The 23,594-nt window shown below is 38.1% G+C and overlaps 1 protein-coding gene across 2 annotated transcripts in view; it reads left to right on the top strand.

The window, feature by feature from the left end:
* The window catches only part of LOC149844851 (uncharacterized), a 106,241-nt gene that overhangs the window by 17,012 nt on the left and 65,635 nt on the right, over positions 1 to 23,594 (top strand). For both annotated transcript variants that reach the window (XM_089995326.1, XM_089995327.1), the window contains exon 7: positions 16,442 to 16,513. In XM_089995326.1, coding sequence (XP_089851452.1) covers positions 16,442 to 16,513 — 72 coding nt within the window. The remainder of the gene's footprint in view (positions 1 to 16,441; positions 16,514 to 23,594) is intronic.

The raw sequence follows: 23,594 nt of genomic DNA, 5'->3' as shown, positions 1-23,594 counted from the left end.
CAATCCAAAACCCAATACCTCACCCGATCCAACACCCCTATTATAACCCAAACCCATATCTCCCCATTCCTACCCACTTAGAGAGCGAGACCCGACAAACCCGTCCACCTTTAGTAGGACCTCCTTACATACCGGTGCAACAACGCCAGCCACAGATGGCTCCCGCCCACGGGCCAGCCAGACCGAGGCAGATTCAACAGGGACCGACGCGACCTGAGTATCGACCACACATCGTCGGAGTACATCAGCACCAACAACTAGGCGAGCAGAGCCGCGATGATAGAGCAGTGTGGGGCGATGATGCTTTTTGGAACGAGTACCCTGCAAGCATGGTGGAGGCCCGTCAACAGATAGCACCAGAGCGCCCCTCCACGTACGGTGTGAAGCTGGAGCTTCTCGAGTTCGCCGACAGGTTCGATGCAGAGCAATTCTTAGACTGGTCTTACGCCATCCAGTTTTTCTTCGACTACCACGATGTCGTTGAGCACCGTCGTGTCTCCCTAGCCTCTACTCGTCTGAGAGGCCTGTCGCAGACATGGTGGGTCAAGTTACAGAAGTTGAGAGAACAGTAGGGACTAGAGCGCATACAGACATGAGAGGAGATGCAGGGGCTGATGTAGTCAAAGTTCGTGCCTTCAGACCATGCCGAGCGAGCCTACAAGGAGTACCTGACCCTGCGTCAAGGCACCCGAACAGTGGCGGAGTACACTGCTGAGTTCTATCGCCTTTTCCTACGAGTGCAGATCGAGGAGACCGTTCGCCAGCAGGTCACGAGGTATATTTCTGTTCTCCATTTTGCTATTTTTGACAACTTCAGTTGTGTCACAGTCGAGCCGTTAGATCAAGCAAGCAGTTATGCCATGAATGTCGAGGAAAAATTGAAGAGGAGGCAGGAATATAGGACCACCCGTAGTGAACAGTCCAGTCGGCCTAAGTCGAGTTTCCCAACCAGGGGAAGAAGCTCCCCTAGGAAGGAGGACTCAAAGTTTACCCCTAAAACAGACCCTAGCAAACCTGACTCGTCCGGACCCGCATACAATACCCGGTCCAAAGCCCAACCTAGTGAGCCTACCATCCGTTGTTTTAGGTGTTAGGAATTGGAACATGTCGCGTCTGAGTGCCCCATTGTGGGCAAGAATACCCATCTCGTCGAGGGTATTGTAGAGTCAACATCCGAGAGTGAGAGTGAATCGTTGGTCGAGGATGAGAATGAGAGGGAAGTCGTAGAGTTCGACGGTAACATCGAAAATTTATTGTCCACCCGTTGTGTTTTGACCGCACCCCGTGAGTCGACCCCTGCAAAATGGTTGCAGAACAACATTTTTAGAACCCGGTGCAATTGTGAGGGTCACGCGTGTGATGTTATTATCGACACCGGTGCTTGTGAGAATATGGTGTCCGAGAGCGTTGTGTCTACCTTGAACCTAAAAACCTAGAAACTGTCCAAACCATACAAAATGACGTGGTTCAAGAAAAGAAACGAAGTTCCCATCATCCAACGTTGTTTAGTTTGGTTCTCCATGGGCGAGCATTACCACAATGAGGTATGGTGCGATGTAGCCCCTATGAGTGCGTGTCACATCCTTTTGGGTTGTCCTTGGGAGTTTGATCGCAGGACCATTCATGATGGCCGTAGGAACATGTACTCGTTCATATTTAAGGGTCATAAGGTAGTCCTTCTCCCCATCATGGAGACAGTGTTCTCCACGGTCGATAAGCCTGAGCCAGTTTCCCGGCTTGCAGGCCTATCCTACCGGTCTTTCTTGAGCCATTGTCAGGAAGATGGTTATTGTTATGCTCTGGTAGCTAAGTCGTTGTGATCATTGCAAAATTTTTCCTCTTTTCCTTTTCCTCTTCCTTCTCTTTCCTTTCTAGCCTCTTTTCCCTTTTTGAAGGAAAAAATAAAAGATAGGAAGAAGAAAGAAGAAAAAGAAAGAAGAGAGAAACTCTTTTGCTTTGCCTAAATAATGTCTAAGAAATTATTCTAAGTCTAAAATGCACATCGAATCATGCTTGTGCAATGCAAATGCAAAGATGTATGCTTTTGAAAAGAATAATTCAGAATTTTTTGGATTTTTCCAAGTGATTTTGAAATAAGTTTGGAAACATTTTGAAGAAAATGGTTTACAAAGTTGAAGTTGATTTGGAAAAGTTAAATTTTAAATCTAAACTTAAAACAAGGAGATTTTGAATTTATGAGTTTGAAATAATCAAAGATTGAGATAGATCTTGAACTGAAGAGGAAGATTTGAAAATGAGAATTGGGACTGAGATAGAATTTGAAATCAAGATGAATTTGAAAATGAGAATTGAAATTGAGATAGAATTTTAAATCAAAATGAAATTTCAAAGTCGAATTGAACTTCGAATTTGGAATATTGAGTTGATTTTTGAAAATCGATTTTGAAAAGGAATTTTGATTTTGAGATTGAATTCGGAACCTGAAACAAAAATTGAATTGGAAATTGAATTTAGACTTTAAAATAGAAGTGAAAAACTGGATTTGGAAATAGAATTTGAAATTGGAGATGAATCTTGAATTTGAGTTTGAATTTAGAATCTGAAATTGAAATTGAATTTGAAATGAAAATTTGAAGAAAGAATTTTAGAAATTGAAATCTCAGGAAAATGGATTTTGGAAATAGAATTGGAATTCAGACTTTAGAATTGGAAGTTAAGATGAAATTTGAAAATGGAATTGGAAATTGGATTTTAGAAATAGAATTTGAAATTAGAATGAAATTTCAAAGTTGAATTGAACTTTGAAATTGAAATATTGGATTGTTTTTGAATCTGGAATTGAATTCTGAAAACTTGATTTTTGGAAATTCAGAGTGAATCTCAAGTTTCGATTTTTTGGATTTCAACACTTAATTTAGGGTTGAATTGAAGAATCAAACTTTTGAATTTAGATAAAACTTGAAAATTTTGGATTTTGAAATGGAAAATAGAGAATAAAACTTGAATTTAAACTTGAATTTTGAAATCAGAATATAATTTGGAAAGTTGGATTGAATTTCAAGATAAATCTCAAACTTGATTTCGAATTTCAAAAGGATTTTCAAAACCTTGATTTAATATTCAATGAAAATTCAAGACGGGAAAAGATAGAAATAAAGAATTTTGAATGAAATTTGGAAATTTTGAAAATATGAAATTCAGAAATGAGAATTGAAAATTTTGAAATAAGATTTAAAATCAAGTGGAATTGGAGGATAGAAGATGAATTTGATTTGATAAATAATAGTTGAAAGTGATTTGAAGAGTATATTTGAAGACTTATCCCAAAATCACTTGGATTTTTGAAAATAATTTAAAATAATTTGAAAAAGAAATGCAATTCTATCCTAAATGATGAATGCTTTGAAAGGATTTAAAAATTTGATTTGAAAAACATATGTCATCATTTAGGAGAATTGAAATAAGATTAATATTATAATACATTCATGACTATGGTTACAAATGTATTATAATATAATCTGTATTTGAATTCAGATAAAGACTAAAATAAATTTTTGGTGCCTTTATAAAATTTGAAATGAAATTAACCCTCAATATATCCTGACTATGGCCATGAATATATTTTAAGTTTAATTTACATGTCAAATTCTGATAATGAAAGAAAATTTCAGAAAAATATGATGATTTTCAAAGAGAGATCCAAGTGGGGGTCACATGTTATTCCATAAAAGATAAAAATCCTAAGTATTGTTCATATTTTGACTATGGCCATAAATATGAATCATTTACTTAAGATTAATTACCTCTTATTAGAAAGGTGCACGTGCCATTCGTGTTTCACCATTCGTGATTTTTTTTGAAATAAAAGAGAAAATGAGATGAAACAGATAATGCTATGAAAAATGCATGCTCATACATTCTATTCTAAGCTGAAATATAAAATTCTCATTAATACCTAGCTATTACAACTTTTGAATTGAAATTAAAATTACAAAAGTCCCTAATTTAGTAAGGCAAAGTAGCATTTTCCATGTATTTCCTGCAAAAACTAAGTTAGCATGAAGCAAAGATGTAAAACAAGGAAGATAATGGGAAATATCATATCAAAACCTATATGCATATACATAAGGAGGACCTATATATGAAAGGTACATACACGTGTAAATGCATGTGGAATTATCTAAGCTATTATGGAAGCATATATCCTAATGAAGATGTATATGAAGTAAGAAGCATAAAGGTGGGATGCAAGTAATGCTTGTCCAAAAGGAAGCTTGCTGTACAAAACTCTATAATCTACAAGATAATAACTAGATGCAAGCATTAATATAGGGAAGTTAAGTAAACTAACAGAGTATAGCACGAAGGAATGATGGGCAGCAAGTAGAGAGGTGATGGTGAACAGGCTTGTGTCATGGAGTGAAGGAGAGCATTATGCAGGAAATGTGCTGTAGTGTAAGTGTATGATGCAGCTGGATAGTAGCAGATGATGTAATGGATGCATTTGCAGCAGTAATGTTAGCATCTTCATAGTGATGAGAATGTGCAGCAGGTAGGTGTAGGGAAGTAGAAGGCTGGAAATTGCTGTGAGTATAGGGGAAAACGAACACAGAAAATGCTGTGTGGCAGCAGTGTTGCTGTGAATTGGAAGTGCGTGATGCTGTGGTGGAGGTGAATTGTGTATAGATAACAGTGGATCGATGTACAGGTGGGTGATATACTGAGATGAGCTGTGAAGGCAAAGGTATTTGTGTAAAATTTTCATTGCAAGCTGAATGTAGCAGGGGGTGAAGCAATAGGCTGACAGCGTAAATGTAAGGGAAAGTGAGTGTAAATGGTGACAGGTGAGTGCTGAGCATGTGTGCTGATGGTGGGTGACAGGATAATAGTTTAGTGTTCTAGCTTTTTCCAAACAAATTTCAGCATCTCTCCACTGTTAAAGACTTTGCCATCAGACTCACTGACCCTCTCATCCTCAACCTAACTGATATTTTTTTACAGGTCTAGAAGTCTTTCTTTGGGCTTGAACAAGAGCAAGCAAGAGACGATATGTCGTAACAACATCCATGGAAAAAGACTTGGCAATTTTCAGCTTTGCTTTCAGTCTAAGCAGTGGACCTTGGTCCTACTTTCCAGTCTCGTCTAGGGCAGCATCAACAACCACTTCAGCCTCTGAAAATCGTTGTTGAGCAGATAAAATGAGGGCCAGAAATCTCCATCCTTTGATGACTGAGCCGCCTGTGGCATCAATGAATCCTCTCGCACAGTGTAAGGCAGCATTTGTATTACGATGTTCTGCATATTGAAGACCCAGATCAAATGGTATATTTGGATTATTGCTTTCAAAGGAGATTACATCATCCAATGCTTTCAGAGCTTCAGTCTGCAGCTGAGTTCTTTGAAAGTCTGAGGATGCAACTTTTGCTTGTTTTCCCAGACAAATGCCTAGTAAATGAAGACCAATGCCCTTTAGGTGTCCCAGCCTGCCTTCTGAAATTGTAATAGGATGTTGTGAATATGTTACCCCCCTCAGAAGCAAGAAGATAATCCTCACCATAGATTTTGCTTGCTAACATTAATGCCAAAAGATCAGATGGGTTTTCATACTTGCTAAGCAATTTTATTAACAAGCTTAAGCCAATGCTATTCTGTCGTGCTCCAATGTAGCAAAGAGCTGGATTGATCCATTGTTCACAAGAAGTAAATATCTCAGGTGTAATCTCTTCATATTGTGTTTCTATTATAGATGTCAGACCACAGAGAGATAGTGCAACTGTGACATGCTCTATCACATCAGGATCCCACTTAATCTTACCAAGACAAGCTTTATGCAGGACAATCATCAAGAGAAGAATTGCCTCTTCTAGATTATTTTAGGGAACATATGAACCATCAATCGGCGCACCTAAACTGGGAGCGCCAGCTTCAACACCACCAAACAAAACAAAGACAGCAAACTCCTGAATCTGAGAAGTCCACGCCCCTCCATGGGAAACCGACATGTTCGTCAATACTGTTACCATTACTCAACGTGCCTCACTCTTCTCACAGAGAAGGGTGGACATTGAAATGGCATTAAAATCCCTCTTGTCTGCATCCAAAATATCAGCATCCATGATGGGATGCAACCGATGTTTTCCTCTTGGACTAAACGGGTGGTGAGTTTAGGTGCAGCAGGGAATTGGGACTCTAGGGGTTGCTGTGCTGCAGCAATGGGGAATAAGGTGGATGGGTAATACTGTGACAGTGAAATGCAGTGGTGGCACAGGGTGTAAGTGCAGTGATAGGTACCTAACAAGTGTTAAATAGTGAGGGGAGTGAAGGGAACGGCTATATATGTGCTGTGCAAATGTAAATGAAGAAGAATATGAGAGTGAATAGATCATAGGTTATGCAGGGGGGTTGTGGTAGGTGTTATATGACAACATATTGAAGACAAAATGAAAGTGTTGTACTCCCTCTTTGAACATGTCATCCGCCCATTCTTAGATCATCTTCATTGCGTAACCCCTTGATTAGAGAGCAAGAATTTATTCTATCAAGAATAAAACCTTTGGAACTTGCATCGTTGAGAGGCCTGAAGATAGTTGATGACATTCTCATCTCGCAAAACCCTCCAACCACAGTATTATATGAGAACTCATCATGAATACATCCTTGTTGAATCACTTTGTGCAGATAATTCTCTGCATTTACAACCTTCTGGGATTTGCACAGGCCAAGAGTCCTAGTGTCATAGGTAACTGAATGTGCTGACCGTCATCCTCATACATAGATTTAAGTTGAAATATGCTCTTCTCATCTTCAAACCCCACACAAAGATCAGCAGTACAAGCATAAAGTGGGTGATGAGCAACACGATATGCCTTATGCTAGATGTATGCTCCACAAGGGATACCACAAAACAGTAAATGGGGTATAATTAAAGGTGAAGAAGGATTGCTACAGGGTAGACCCAATCTGTTACTGGATCAGATTGGATGCTACCATGAGGGTGATTTCTGACTTTGTATAGACAATGCTGCGTATGCTAGGATAAAAAAAAGATGAAAAGGGGAGTATGATGAACCAACACTTTTGAGCAATACATCAGTAATTAAACAAAGAAACCACCATATAATGCAGTGAATGGGATGAATACAGAGATTAGCAGCGGGAGATGAAGACAAATGCGAACATGGATTCAAATGAAACCGAAAATCAAGTGAAGTCAGCCATAGGAAATTCAAATGAAAATAGGAAATGAAGTGGAAAATCACAATCGGATATATCTATGATACTACAACGGAGATGAAATCAAACGAACGATTGAAATAAATCTCAAATAGCAGCAAATGGAAAGCTTCGCAAAAATAAGAAGGATTGCCAAATGAGGTGCCGTAGTCGACTTGAAATTGAAAAAGATGTACAGAATTATAATGTTTAAAACGAAATGTAACTGATACAGAAATGAACATAATCTTTGAAATCTAATATGGAGACTTCTGAATACCATGATGTAAATGAGATTACTGCATACAAATCAGATAATCAAAGGAACCAGATAGCTGCTGCTTCAAGAGAACACCAAATCTTTTTGACTTTGTATAGACAATGCTGCGTATGCTAGGATAAAAAAAGATGAAAAGGGGAGTATGATGAACCAACACTTTTGAGCAATACATCAATAATTAAACAAAGAAACCACCATATAATGCAGTGAATGCGATGAATACAGAGATTAGCAGCGAGAGATGAAGACAAATGCGAACATGGATTCAAATGAAACCGAAAATCAAGTGAAGTCAGCCATAGGAAATTCAAATGAAAATAGGAAATGAAGTGGAAAATCACAATCGGATATATCTATGATACTACAACGGAGATGAAATCAAACGAACGATTGAAATAAATCTCAAATAGCAGCAAATGGAAAGCTTCGCAAAAATAAGAAGGATTGCCAAATGAGGTGCCGTAGTCGACTTGAAATTGAAAAAGATGTATAGAATTATAATGTTTAAAACGAAATGTAACTGATACATAAATGAACATAATCTTTGAAATCTAATATGGAGACTTCTGAATACCATGATGTAAATGAGATTACTGCATACAAATCAGATAATCAAAGGAACCAGATAGCTGCTGCTTCAAGAGAACACCAAATCTTACCACATGAACAGACAATCGAGCACATATGAATCAAAAAGAAAAGAAAATAATAAAAAAAATGTGTTGGAACAGGGTCATTCCCTTGCTGTAGCAGCAGGTGGGTTGACACTGCTATATGCAGGTCGATCCCACCATTTGTGCCATTGGATAAAAGAAAGAAAACGAAGAATGAAGTTGAAACAAAGAAACGATCAAATGAAGAAGAGTTTCACAAAAAAAAAAGAAAAGAAAAAGAGGGGGAGGCAGATGATTACTTACCTGTAGTCTTGTGTTTGCACGATCGACTTCCTAGATCGGTTTGCAGAAGAGGGAGGAGGCTGATGGCTAATGCGATGGAAGGCAATAGATGGATCGAGAATGGTGATGCGGGATGAGAATGAATGTCTTCATCGACTCCCCTGCGGTCTCTTTTATAACGAGAGACCGTTGTGGAGTCTTACAAATCGGGTCCCCAATTTTCTGAAATTTTTTCACAATAATGGTTCTTTTCAAAGAGTTTTCTCAAAAAGAGGTTTTTACTACAAAAGTATTTTCAAAAGGAGGGTTTTAAGCCATTTTTTTCGAATTTCCTTTTTTTTTTTCTATTTTTTTTTCTTTTTCTCTTTGTATTTTGTATTTTTTTTTGTGTTTTTGAAATAAAATCTCTAAAACTATGGGGGAAATAAGGGGGTTTTGAAACATTTTTGTAAAACCTGAAATTTTTACAAAAGAGGGGTTTTATGAGAATGTAGGGTTAAACTTCGGATTTTTTTTCAGAAAACAGGTCTGGATCCGGAGTTTTGAGAAAATGTTCAAGTTTTGGATCTTGAATCGAGGATTAAAGAACAATGGATTCAAATGGATACCGGATGAACTGTCTGAGCCATTCAAAAACTATTTTTGTAGTTTTATAATTTTGAATTGAAACTTGAACAATATATCGGATCCGGATCCGAAATTGGGTCGGATATGGAAAATGGATCTGGATTCCAGTGAATCCGAGAAATAAATGAAATTTTGAAAAAAACTGACTCAATTATTGAGAAAAGGGAGGCCAGGGGCAAAACGGGAATTTTTGTAATCTTTGAAAATTTTTGGGTGTTCACAGTCGTCAACGAGTATATCCTTACCAGTTCCTACAGACATCGCGCCCCTTGTTAAGAAGTTTAGTGACATTATGCCAGATGACCTTCCTTCCACACGTGTTGTGCAACACACTATTGATTTTATGCCAGGGTCAAGTCTCCCCAATCTCCCCGTGTATCGCATGAACCCATCCGAGCATGCCGAGTTGTTGAGGCAGTTCTAGGAGTTACTGCAAAAGGGTTTTATTCGTGAGAGTGTGAGCCCTTGCGCAGTACCCGCCCTGCTCATCCCTAAGAAAGATGGGTCCATGCCCATGTGTGTAGATAGTCTAGCGATATATCGCATCACTGTCAAATACCGTTTCCCCATCCCTCGCTTAGATGATATGTTTGATATGGTGGTTGGTGCTTTCATTTTCTCCAAAATCGATTTAAAAAGCGGGTATCACTAGATTCGTATTCAGGAGGGGGATGAGTGGAAGACAACATTCAAGACTCGTGATGGGTTGTATGAGTGGTTAGTCATGCCATTTGGGTTATCTAATGCCCCAAGTACTTTTATGAATATGATGACCCAAGTGTTGCGTCCCTGTATAGGAAAGTTTGTCGTCGTGTATTTTGATGATATCTTAATTTATAGCTCGTCCTTGTCAGACCATTTGAGTCACCTGCGTGAGGTCCTAGAGATTTTAAGGACCAAAAAGTTGTACGTCAATGCCAAAAAGTGTGAATTTATGACGTCCAGTGTCGTGTTCTTAGGTTTTATTGTGTTATCCGATGGAATGAAGGCAGATCCTGCGAAAGTCCGCGCGATCGTAGATTGGCCTACCCCAAAGACTGTAGGAGTGGTTCGTAGTTTTCATGGGTTAGCCACGTTCTACCATCGTTTTGTGCAAAATTTCAGCACCCTCATGGCCCCTATCACGGAATGCCTAAAGGGTACTAGTTTCTATTGGACGCCTGCCACAGGACAGGCCTTTACTATCGTCAAAGAAAAAATGACTAGTGCCCCTATCTTAGCCCTTCCTGATTTCAGTGCAGTCTTTGAGGTAAAGTATGATGCCTCTAAAGTGGGGATTGGTGCCGTCTTGAGTCAGAACCGCCGACCTGTTGTTTTCTTTAGTGAGAAACTGACTCAGGCCAGGTGCCAGTATTCCACTTATGATGTTGAGTTCTATGCCGTTGTACAAGCCCTCCGTTATTGGAGGCATTATCTCATCTATAAGGAGTTTGTCTTGTACACGGATCATGAGGCATTGAAGTATCTAAATAGTCAAAAGAAGTTGAGCGCTCGTCATGCCAAGTGGGTCAGTTTCTTGCAAGAGTACACCTTTACGATCCGCCATCAATCTGGTACTCTAAACAGGGTGGCTGACGCTCTTAGTAGGAAGAACAACCTTCTGATGACTATGTCAGTGCAGGTCATCGGGTTTGAGCATTGCAAGGAGTTATACCCGACGAACCCTGATTTCCAGCAAGCCTGGGAAGGGTGCCTCTCCTCGGATCGCACCATTGACCACCGTTTTAGTATTCACAATGGTTACCTTTTTCGTGGAAACAAGTTATGTGTACCTGATTTCTCTCTTAGGCTTCAATTGATTTCCGAGTTACATGAAGGGGGACTAGTCGGGCATTTTGGACATGATAAGACGTTTGCTCTATTAGATGAATGCTACTTTTGGCCCAAAATGTGCAAAGATGTTGTCAAATTTATTCAAAGTTGTCGAGGATATTTATAGGCTTGCAAAGATGAGAGATAAGAAATCGAGGGATCTGAGTATGGTTAGATGTATCAAAGATGAAACACAAAGGGTTTTAGTCAAAGATGAGAAGATTAAGGAGAGATGGAAAGATTATTTTGATAAGCTATTTAATGAAAGACATGCTCAGGATCTTGGAGACTTGTCCATTCCTTTTCATGAGATGAATCGTGACTTCATGCGCAAGATTCAAAAGAAAGAAATTGCAGAGGCTTTGAAGAAAATGAAATCAAGAAGGGCAGTTGGCCCAGATGGTATACCTATCGAGGCTTGGAAATGCTTGGGAGAGAAAGGTTTAGAATGGTTGACAAATCTTTTTAACAAGATTTGGCGGACAAATAAGATGCCTAATGAGTGGAGGAAGAGTACTTTGGTGCCTCTATATAAGAATAAAGGTGATATACAAGATTGCACAAACTATCGTGGTATAAAACTCATGAGTCATACTATGAAACTTTGGGAGAGGGTGATTGAGTCTAGGTTGATGAAGGTTGTCATGATATCGGAGAATCAATTTGGTTTTATGCCTGGAAGATCAACTATGGAAGCTATACATCTTCTTAGACAACTTATTGAGAGAAATAGAGAGAGGAACAAAGATTTGCATATGGTTTTTATTGATTTGGAGAAGGCATACGATAGAGTACCTAGGGACGTTCTCTGGTGGACAATGATGAAGAAAGGTGTTTCTCTTAAGTACATTAGTATAATTAAAGATATGTATGAAGGAGTAGTAACCAATGTCCGCACTTGTGGAGGGGTAACAACCAATTTTCCTATAACGGTTGGGTGACATTAAGGATCTGCTTTAAGCCCTTTCCTATTTGCTATAGTGATGGATGAGCTTACGAAATCAATTCAAGAAAATGTGCCGTGGTGTATGTTGTTTGCTGATGATATTGTTTTGATTGATGAGTCTAGAGCTGGGGTTAATGCTAAGTTAGAATTATGGAGACAGACATTGGAAGCAAGAGGTTTTAAGTTGAGTAAGAGTATGACAGAATACATGGAATGTCGGTTTAGTAAGCAACGAAGTAGTGATGGGAGTGTAGTGAAGCTTGGTGAGCAAGAAATACCGGTGGATGATTGTTTCAAATATTTGGGATCTATCATTCAAAAGTATGGAGAAATTGATGGAGATGTAAATCATAGGATAAAAGTTGGGTGGATGAAATGGAAAAATGCAACTGGAGTGTTGTGCGATCGTAGAATGCCATTGCGGTTGAAGGGAAAGTTTTATAGGACGACTATTAGGCCCGCTTTGCTATATGGTACGGAATGTTGGGCTGCTAAGAGACATCATATTCAAAAAATGAGTGTAGCTGAGTTGCGTATGCTGAGATGGATGTGTGGAAATACAATAAAAGATAAGATTCGGAACAAGGAGATACGTAAGAAGGTAGGCGTTGCACCCATTGAAAATAAGATGAGAGAGAATCGTTTACGGTGGTTTGGACATATTCGGCGAAGGCCTAATGATGCTCCAGTTAGAAGGATGGAGAAATGGGAAAATATATTAGTTAAAAGAGGTCGGGGTAGGCCTAGGAAGACATGGATGGAGGTGATAGGAAAGGATATGAATGCTTTGAACCTCACCGAGGACATGGCATTGGATAGAAATGATTGGAGGAGAAGGATTCATCTGGAAGACCCAAAATGATTTTCTTTTTTGGTTCATATCGCCGACCCCAATTGTTTTGGGATGAAGGCGTAGTTGTTGTTGTCGAGTGTGTCAAGTGTCTAAGGGTCATCGTCATAATAGTGGTTTATATACTCCGTTACCCATCCCTGAGTGTCCCTAAGAGCATGTGTCCATGGATTTTGTTGTAGGCCTGCCTAAAACCCCACGTCGTTTTGATTTCATTTTAGTCGTCGTTGACCGATTCTCCAAAATGGCTATTTTTGTCCCTTGCAAGCGAACCACTGATGCCTTGTTAGTCGTCTCATACTACTTTAAGGACGTGGCCCGCTTTCATAGATTACCCCACATGATCACCTCAGATCGTGACACGCGTGTCATGAGCCATTTTTGGAAATCGTTATGGGCCCTGTTGAGGACAAAGCTTCAATTCAGTAGTGCTTACCACCCTCAAACAGATGGCCAAACCGAAGTTGTCAACCACACCTTATGTAACCTGTTGCGGAGTCTAGTAGGGGAGAACATCAAAACTTGGGATCTAGTTTTGCCTCAAGCTGAGTTCGCATATAACAGTTCCATCAACCGGTCTACAGACAAATCTCCGTTCCAAGTGGTTTATGGTCGGTCACCCACCCATGTCATTGACCTAGCCCCTGTGTCCGATATTCCAAACCCAGTCCCAGACGCATTTGATGCCGTCGAATATATGCGCGATATCCACAGACAGGTCCGAGCCAAACTTGTTGAAAACTATGAGGCCTACAAAGCTTTCGTAGATCAAAGTCGTCGTGATGTCCAGTTTCAAGTCGGTCAGTTAGTTTGGGTTTACTTGCGTCCCCAACGTTTCCCCATAGTTACCTATGGCAAGTTGAGCCCTAAGAAGTATAATCCTTTTAAGATTCTTCGGCGATTGGGTCTGAATGCCTACCTCCTTGAGCTGCCCGAAGATTGACACATTTCACCTATATTCAATGTGTCTGATCTATATGCTTACTGTGGAGACAATAAGTCGTCAGAGCCGACTTCTTCCCAACCAGATGAGAATGATGCAGAGCAGGATGGAGGACCCAAATCCATATAGCCTGACCCATGCAGTGACCCGGATTCACACCATGGGATTGGGGATCGGACCCAAGTAGTGGACCTGATCCAGGTTCCCGTACCGAGACGCGGAGGAGAGGTCCCGTTGCGTACCTACACCAGACGAGTATAGAAAGTACAGGCCGGGATGCCCCAGATCCAACATCACACAGAAGTGGTCTCGGGTCCGGACCCGAGACTTGGATCCAGCTGATGCCTTTAAAAGATCATCCTAGGGTTGCGTGCAGCTACAAAAAAGTTTTGACTCTACCGCAACTTTTGGTTTCTTCCTTCTATTTTGCTCAGTTGCCTTTCTCTGATGTTCTTTTTTTAATCCGTTTATTCCTTACAGTCCAGCCACTTTCTGTTTGAGTTTTGTCTTCTTTCATTTCTTTAGTTGTAAGCATTGTCATTCATCAAATCAAGTGTTGCTCGGACCCATTGTTCCGAGCCTTTCCTGTCTTCACGTCGATTCTGTGTTATTGCTTATTGCCCGACTGTACATTGAAGAAGCAGCCAACAACAGCCCGTTAGCAGCACAGTGTTGATCCCTTCATTGCAACTCAACCTTCGGCGTCAGCATCCACGAGGTTAGTTGTTCTCCCCCTCTCGCTGCATCAAGAAGCAGCAACCCAAAGAAGGAGCGGTCCATTTTAGCTTTAGTATTAGAAACTAGGATTATATATAATGAAGTTATATGGAATTTTATTAAATCATTAAAGGTATTATAGTTATTTTACTAATGGGGATCGGGGATGGGGCAGGGTGTAAGTCCATCTCCTCATGGGTTTTGATTTTAACCTCCATCCTTGCTTCCATCGCGTTTCATGTCCTCCATCCCCGATCCAAACGGGGTGAGGTGGGTTAGGGACCTGTTTTCCCCCAGTCCACTGCCATCCCTACCCAAATATGCTATTATGCATTCTTGTCTAGTAGGTTCTTGACGTCTAAAGCTGCTACCATTGGTCCTCCATTTCTTCCTTAGGCTTGTTTTCAAATGATAGTGGAGCCCTGTTGATAGTACTCTTTTCTTTCATGCACATAATTGGGAGAACACCTTTATCTTTTTTCCAATTTTACATTGACAACATGGTTGTAATTTGTACATCCTTCTCTTTCTGTGTTGATAACAGAGAGATTAGGAAAAGCATTATCAAGGTCCAAGTAACAAAGATAAAGAGGACTTGTCTATATGCATTCAATGGTTTTTTGAAGTCATATTTTATGAAGTTTGTTTCCAGAAGGAAAAGACCCTTCTTTACAGTGATGTCTTCAAGTGGCAACTGCCTCTAGCTTTGCATTCAGAAACATGCCTATGCTTCTTAAATCACCACCTTAAACCCTGCTTGAGATTTACTTTGTTAGCCTTCTATTTCCTTTTCCTGTTTTATGAGAGTGGTTTTTTGCGATCCTTTTCTCTTCACCACCTTTTGGCGAAAGTTTGGTTGCGGGAAGCTGAAGGGACCGATCTCATTTCCCCCCTAACTAGGACACAGGGAGAGATGAGTTTGCCCATCTTTTTGACTGACTAAAGGAAAAAAGGAGCAGGAGGTGATTTTGCTCTTACATAAAGCAAGGATCACTTTCGTTTCACAGCATTTCAGAGTTATAAAAAAGATTTGCAGTCATCTTATTGAGGTTGCTATCTTATTTAAACAGGTGGGAAAAGAAAAAGCTTGAGCTGCGTACAAGCACCTTGTCTTGTTCTCCTGTTCTATGTGATAGATTTTATAACTGTCATATGTTTGTTTCTAACATGGCAGTATAGCTGCATGCTAGTTTAGAATGCTATATTTGTAACTTTATACCAGAATTGCGATCTTGCAATTGTATGGGGCATGATGGTGTAGCATATTTCAAAGAGGTGTAGAATATGCTAGTAGTACAATAGCATGATACTGGTTTACTAAATTGTATAAATAAAAAAATAATAAATACTTGTGTTTAAATGTGTATATGTCTATGTATACATTTATTTGTTTATCTGTTTGCATATACAACAGTACAAGTTGTCAATGAGAGTTTGCATGCTTGGCAAAGACTTGACCTTATTTGAGGTGTTGAAGTTGATGAAACACTTATTTTGCTTAACATGCCGTCTTTTGTTTGCTTGGCAAAATATGAATTGACTTGAAATCTATAGGCTGGCTGTAGGATCATTTATTTAGAGACTGGATATTTTCTAGAGGTAAGTGGACAAAAATTTGGAGATAGTAGCTTCTTTGGGCGTGGTGCTGTACTGTACAGAACTTGAGAAAAGTGATATTGTCAAAGTGGTTAAGATTGGATATCTCATGCATAGGTTTATATTGAAATACATAGACAAAATGCATTTCTAGTGGTGGGCTTGTCTTTTCTTTTGTTTTTTTTTGAAGGATAGCTGGGATTTTCTTCTTGTTTTTTTCTACACTGGGGTATGAAGACTGCTCATGGTGGTTGTTAATTAGTTTCCAAAATAGTACTCACAGTTCTCTCTTAAGAGATGGACATGTTGAAAGATATATGTACCTCCAATGTTTGATCCAATGGCAGTTCACTGCAATTTTTAACCATGAAAAGCATTAAAAGTATAACGGTTTTCTGGTCCATACTTCTTGTTTTGTAGTGTGAGATGCTATCTGTGCACGTCATCCTCTGCTTGAGGTTAATACTTGTATGGATGTTCTGGTTTTTCCTGCATGGCTCACATTAATCCAAACGTGATACAATCTCATTAGTTGATGCCTTTATGTTTTTAATGATATCAATTAACAGGTTCTCTTTCCATTTACTGTTTAATTCTATAGGTAAATTCTCCTCCACGTGTTTGGTTTGATCCATCATTTCAACTGGATGTTCCCTTAATGGACGTTGACAAGGTATAGTATTCTTGTACTAAATATAGACAAGGTATAGTTTTCTTGTACTAAACTTAGTCTGTATCAGTTGCATATGCATGACATTATGTAAAAGAATTAAAGTTATATTTTATTATTTTAATCAGTAAGCCCTGAAAAAGTTGTTTTCCTTCTGTAAGTTAGAAGACTACATTCTTTTTCCAGTATTTGAAAAACCAAATAGTTCTCCAAGAATTTATCAGATATTTGACAATTTTTAAATGTTAATTTGCTTTATTGTAATCACCAATTCCTTACAACGACTAATTTTGCGAGGTAGAATTATGAATGATCCTGCAATTTTTGTCATTTCCCATATTTAAGAGTGTTTCAATCAATAGACTATTAATGCTTTATTGGTTTTTTCATATCTTTTACTCTACAAATTCCTTTTTCTCTGACAGATCCGTTGGTGACTTATATGTTAGTAGACAGTTCACTTATTTGGACTATATGCATTTTTTGCAAGTTGTGTAGACTTGTTTATGCGTAGATTCATATTTGCTGCAATTGTTAGGTGATTCATTTTCTCCCTTAATTGCAAATTAGATAAATGTAACATCCTATGGAACAATGAGGACATAAGGGTGTTAGTGATTGTTAAGATTGGTGCCTCAAGATGTGTGCCTGCAGGTTTCTTGGTGAGATAGAAAGGATAAAGAAAATAGACAGATAGATGGGAAGAAAACTTGGATCATGGCCATCTCTTGGGAACATCGTCTTTGTTAAGTTGTATATATTTTATTTATAATGATATAATAGGTAATACCCTCTAGGGGTATTTTCATTACTTCACAACATTGTAATAGGAAGTGCCCTTTAGGGGCACTTTAGTCTTTCTTTCTTTCTTTCTTTTTGTCCTTTTGTTTTGAGCTAAGGGCATCATGATCCTTAGCTCTTAGAGCCGTTGGGGGTGATTCCAAGGGCTCAAAGTCCTCTCTTTTGTCTATATAAATGGGGCAATTCCCCCTCTTGTATCTAATGCTTCTCCTAAGCATTTGTGCTCAATAAAATATATATTTTTTATGTTCTTGTGTTTCTCATTTTAATTTTTTATTGTCTTGCTGCACTTAGTGCTTGTGTAGTGCCTTTGTGCTCTTAGTTGGACTTGTGTATGTGCATGTGCCCTTTGTGTTTATGATCTTGTATGCCCTTAGAGATTCTTGTTTTGTATTTTTGAATATTTTATTACTCTTTATATGCAATCATATATTTTTCTGGTACAAAAATATCCTTCTTGTAACATTACGATGATAATTAAGTCAAACACATCACAAATGATATAAATGCCCCCAATATACAACACAATTTTCCAACACACATCCTCAAATTGTGCATGGGTTAGTCATGACCACATGTAGTTTGTTTTTGAGATGACAATGTCGAGCACATGAAAGTGACTTAGTGAATAAGTCTGGAAACTTGCCCATCTCTTTTGATAAAAAAAAGTTTGAATCTCCTTACTCTATACTTTTTCATGAACAAAATGTTGATACAATTTTACATGTTTCATTTTTTCATGTTGAATTAGATTTGCGGCAATAGCAATTGCACTCCTGTTATCACAAAATAATAATGACTTTTTAATGGGTTGGTGCAAGGCTGAAATTGAATATCTGATTTACAATTCTTGCAGTCATTGTTGCCAGGACCCTATATTCAGCCTCTATGCTGGATCTCGCCAATGTGGGTTATTTCTGACTAAACTAAGACAATAAATGATTATCTGGGAAAACTCTATAGCCCATAGCTAGACGTCAAGTCATATGGTCTCCTGCTTAACCTGTATCAAAATAAGCAAGAACTATGGATGATATATTCAAATGAGTTTGTTAATGCTCCCTGTGCTTGGTATAGATAAGTCCATCTGTGACAGTCCCTTTAATATAAAGTAATATCCTCTTCGTCGCTTCCATGTGACTCTTCGTTGGAGCATGCATAAACTAAGATATTTAATTGACATTAAAAACTAGATTAGGATGAGTGAATGTCAAGTATTGTAAGGCCCCAACTAAACTGCCGACCACTTTTAATTTGGTATTTTGAGCAATCAGGTTGACATTGACTTAGAGTCATGCCAAAATGACTAAGGAGATTCAAAGCGTATTTATGCTGTGTCAAAACCATACAATCTAACATGTGATCCACTTCTATCCCTAAATAATATCTCGTGTTCCAAATCTTTCATATAAAATTTGGAATTGATCGTAACTTTGAGTTGTTCTATTTTAACTCCGTCACTTCTTGTAACAAAGATATCATCTACATGCACCAAAACTACGGTGATATGACTAGCTTCAACATGAATGAAAAGTGAACAATCACACTGACTACGAACAAAACCAAGAGTGCAGATAACTCTACTGAATGTCTCAAACCAAGCACGAGATGCCCGTTTAAGACCATATAAAGCTTTTTTCAATCTCAACACAGTGTAATGAAGATCTCCTTCTGAATAACTAGGTGGGTAATCCATGTAGACTTCTTCGTGATTCTCATCATGAAAAAACATATTTCATACATCCATCTAGGTCAATTCCCAACCGTATGTAGTCGCAAGAGAAATGACAATTCTAATGGTGCCCATTCTTACCACTGGACTAAACATTTTATCATACTCCAATCTATGCTCCTGAACATACCATTTTGTTACAAGCCACGCTTTAACACACTTTATGCTACTATCTGCTTTATATTTGTTTTTGTACACCCGTCTAGATCCAACTACATTCTTGCCAGTAGGTCTTGGTACTCCCTTTCAAGTATCACATTCATGTAAAGTTGATATCTCATCATTTATAGCTTCAATCCAATGTCTTTTTTGACATGCTTCATGATAAAACTTTATTTCTTTGTCATGAAGAATAGTAGTTGTAAAGATTTGAGACTTGATAGACAAATCATCATAGCTTACCCATCTCAAAGGAGGATGCTTCACAAGTGTGGATTTTGTGGGCTAAGTAAAGGGACACATTCAAACTCTTTACTTTCTGAATGCTGTCCATGGTATCAGAGCAAGAAATCTACAAGCAGTTATCTCATCTATCTCTCTATTCCTCTTTCTCTTTCTTCTTCAGCAAGAAATCTACAAGCACACATCCCGAGGCACTAGTCTTGTCATGGTATCAGAGCAGAGCAAGGGTAGGTCTTTCACAAATCAAGACTGTTGATCATCTTCAAACCTGGTTCTCTTCTTTCTTGCTTTCTTTGTTCTCCTATATTCTTTTATCTTTCTTATTTTTCTTGTCTCATTGTTTTCCATATGAAATATCTCTTCTTCTATAAACCTTTCTCAAGATTCAAAAATCAGAAATCCATCTTTCTTTCCTAAGATTCTATTACTGTTGCATATATGGATCTGCTACCTTGTTCTTGTTGCGTCATCCCTCTTTAAAAAAAAGGATATAAAAAAATTGCAGAGGTGATGTCATTAGTCGTTCCATCTGTAGATTTTGTTTTTGCATATCATCTCTAGCAGATATACTCTTTGGGTTGCTGTTTTGCCTTTGTTTTTCTTGCCTTTGCTACTGTCATTATCATTTGGGTTGTGACTGACTGCATCTTTTTTCTACTTAATCTATCTTTCAATCCTTTTATTCTCCAACCTCATATATATATATATATATATATATTTCTACCCTCGTGGGTAAGGAAACTCTTAGTAAAAAAACTGTAATATTTTAAAATTTTAATGTTTTTTGCACATCTGACTCTCTAGATGTGATCTACATGTTGGTGACCGATGAACTCAATGAGTCATTTTTTATTACTTGAGAAAAACATCCTGATTTGATGGGGCACCTTGACGAATCTGACATCATGCCTTCGAAATATGTGTTTGAGATTGATAAAGACAACAAAAATGGGACCACTGGCAAAACCGTTATGGTTAAAAGTCCAGCGTATTCTATATGGTGCAATAACGATCAAGTTGTGGTTGCATATATCACAACCACTCACAGGAGGTTCTTCATCATATTTCCACGGGAGTGACAACTTGTGACTCTTGGGGGTTTGGGTAAGGAATATAACCTGTTTATTTTGCCTTAAAAAAATTGTTTATTGCCATGTACATGGGTTGCATTATACGACCTAAGCTTAACGAACTCCGTTCCATGCTTTTGGAGTTTGAATCCATGTTCAACTTGTTGAAAAAAGAGGACCAACAAGTGCAACATAAAGTTTTGGTGGTTGGTAATGCGCCCTGTGGTTCGTATTCTCCTGCAAGGTCTGGAGGTGGACATGGCCAAGGCCAAGGTAATGATAATCATGGAGGAGGTGGACTCCTCCCTACTCCGAGAGAAGGCTCACATCCTAAGCTTACATGTCAAATGTGTGGGAAGAGAGGGCACATTAGTTCAGATTGTTTTTTGGTTGTATGTTCCCATCTTCAAGCCTCCTATTTTTCCGTATCCATCTCGTTTTTGAGCATTCTTGCCCCTCTGCGTCTGAACTCTTTTCATCCTTCTCAAGCAGGTTATGATGCCTAGGTAGCTACTTTTGGACAAGACGTGGATGCTTTAAGCATGTCATTTAGTTATATTGGGCTGCAATATGAGGTGATGTCAATCCTAGTTAGTGTTCTTTTAGGCTGAATATACCTATTTGGACAACTTCTTCTAGTGAACATTCAATTCCTCAAAATTCTTCATTGGTGGATTTAGGAGCGGCACATCAGGTTTCTGGGGATTCAGGTAAGCTTTCAGGTCTTATACCTTATCATGAAAATGATAGTATTTTCATGCGGCAATAAAAACACCATCTTTTATGCATATAGGCACCACCACTATTCCTATTTATCATGAGTGTCTTAAGTTTTCTAATACCTTCTTAGCTCCCAATATCCGTTCGAATATCATTTTTGTCTCAATTAGTTGATCAAACTAATGCTCATGCTACCTTTACTCCTCTTTTTGTTTATGTAAAGGACCTTCACACTAAGGAGACTCTCGTTGAAGGAGAAAAAAGTAGAGGGCTCTATCTAGAATCAGAATTTTAATCATTGTAACTCCAATTTTATTCAGTCCCTATGTAATGATTGTCTTATTTTGTTAAAAGACAAGTTTTTTAATGTGTCTTTTTTTGTTCTTCTTGTCATCCATGTAAGAGTCATGAACTTTCTTCTCATCCATCTAATAAAACTCGTTCCCTTTTGAATTAATCCATTCCGATGTGTCGGGGCCAACCCCAATTATGTTTATGTTAAAATTCAGGTATTATGTCATATTTGTGGATGGCATCACTAAGTTTACATGGATTTACTTTCTTAAGCAAAAGGATTAAATGTTTTAAATGTTCTAGAGGTTCAAATTCTATGTTGAGACAATTTTCTCTCACAAAAAATTGTGTTTCCATATTAATGGTAGAGGTGAATATGTGTCCATGGCTTTTACTAAATATTTACATGATAATGGTATATTACATGAAGTGTCTTGCTCAAAGACACCACAATAGAATGGGGTGACCGAAAGGATGTTGTTTGAATCGGGGGTGCGAAGTGATTTGTAGAGCAAGGCATTTCACCATCGTTTATTGTATTAATCACATGCCTCTTTCTAACTTGGGAGGAAAATCACCATATTTTTTACTTTACAATAGGCATTCCAATTATTTTGTTATGCATGTCTTTGGAAGTAAATGTTTTGTTCATGTTTATGATTCACAACCGAATAAACTTTTCCCAAAGGCACAAGAGTGTCAATTTATTGGATATGATGATAAATACTTGGCTATATAAGTGTTTTAATCTTGTAACTCAGAAAATCGTCATTTCAAAACTTGTAGTCCTTCATGATAGAGATTATCTCTCTAACTACCATAGAAACTGCATTTGTTGTGCGTTTTTGGCCCTGTTTCTTGTTGCCACAAGGAAATGGTAATGTTATTATAACAGAAAGTTAGGTGAAAAATGATGACTTTGTAAGTCCTGAACATGATGATAAATCTCACTTGCCAAATTTTCAGTTTTATCCTTAGGTTCATGTAAGAAAGGGCGACCCCAGCCAGTCCTTACTGATCAGTTACAATTGCCAACACATTCATCTATTGAAGAATCTTCAGCTGAACACAGTTGTGAGGATGATATTTTAAATGAACAACATTCAGAAATTTGAGTTTCAAATATTATCTCATATTACATAGCCCCGAAGGTCCATGCATGTGAGGTATCCACCCACCAGATGGGTAAGTTATGATACTTTTTCATTGAGTTTCATATTTTTTGCGTCTAATGTTCTCCATAAAAATGAACCCAAATTTTATCATGAGCTATGTCAAAATAGGCGTTGGATTGAGACAATAAAAGATGAAATTTCAGCTTTACATGAGTGCAATACTCGAGAGGTTGTTCCAAGATTTGCAGACAATTTACAAGATCAAATATAAAGTAGATGATATCATAGAGTTCCATAAAGCGAGACTTGTGGCAAAAGGCTATATCCAAGAGCATGGGTTGAACCATGATTAGACGTTTAGTCCAGTGGTTATGATGGACACCGTTAGAGTTATACTCTCTCTTATGACTACATGTGATCGAGATTTAACTTAGATGATGTAAAGAATATGTTTTTACATGAACTTCATGAAGAATTATATATATGGAGCATCCATATGGTTATTTACATTCTTCTGTGTTGAGATTGAAGGTCTCAAACAAGCCTCTCGAGCTTGATTTAAGACATTTACACTCCTGGTTTTGTTCGTAGTCACTATCATTATTCTCTTTTTCTTCATATTGGAGCTGGTCATATTACTATCATTTTGATGTATCTTGATCTTTATAGGGAGTAATAAAATTAGAATAACACAACTCAAAGATATGCTTAATTCTAAATTTGATACAAAAGATTTGGATTTCTTAAGCTATTTTTTTGGGAGTAGATGTGAATAAAACATCAAAATACATGATTTTGACACAACAAGATTATGCAATAGATCTCCTTAATCGTTCTGGTATGATAGATTGCAAGCTAGTGTCTACTCTAATTGTGCAAAATGCTAAATTATTTGAAGATGTATGTTCCAGAGTATTTCACAACTTAGTCGGTGTTTTACAATAGTTGAC

Source organism: Nuphar pumila, chromosome 2 (genome assembly GCF_984573655.1).
Source record: "Nuphar pumila chromosome 2, dmNupPumi1.hap1.1, whole genome shotgun sequence".
NCBI lineage: Eukaryota > Viridiplantae > Streptophyta > Magnoliopsida > Nymphaeales > Nymphaeaceae > Nuphar > Nuphar pumila.
Note: the sequence above shows the minus strand (reverse complement) of the source record. Positions and strands in the feature narration are given on the sequence as shown.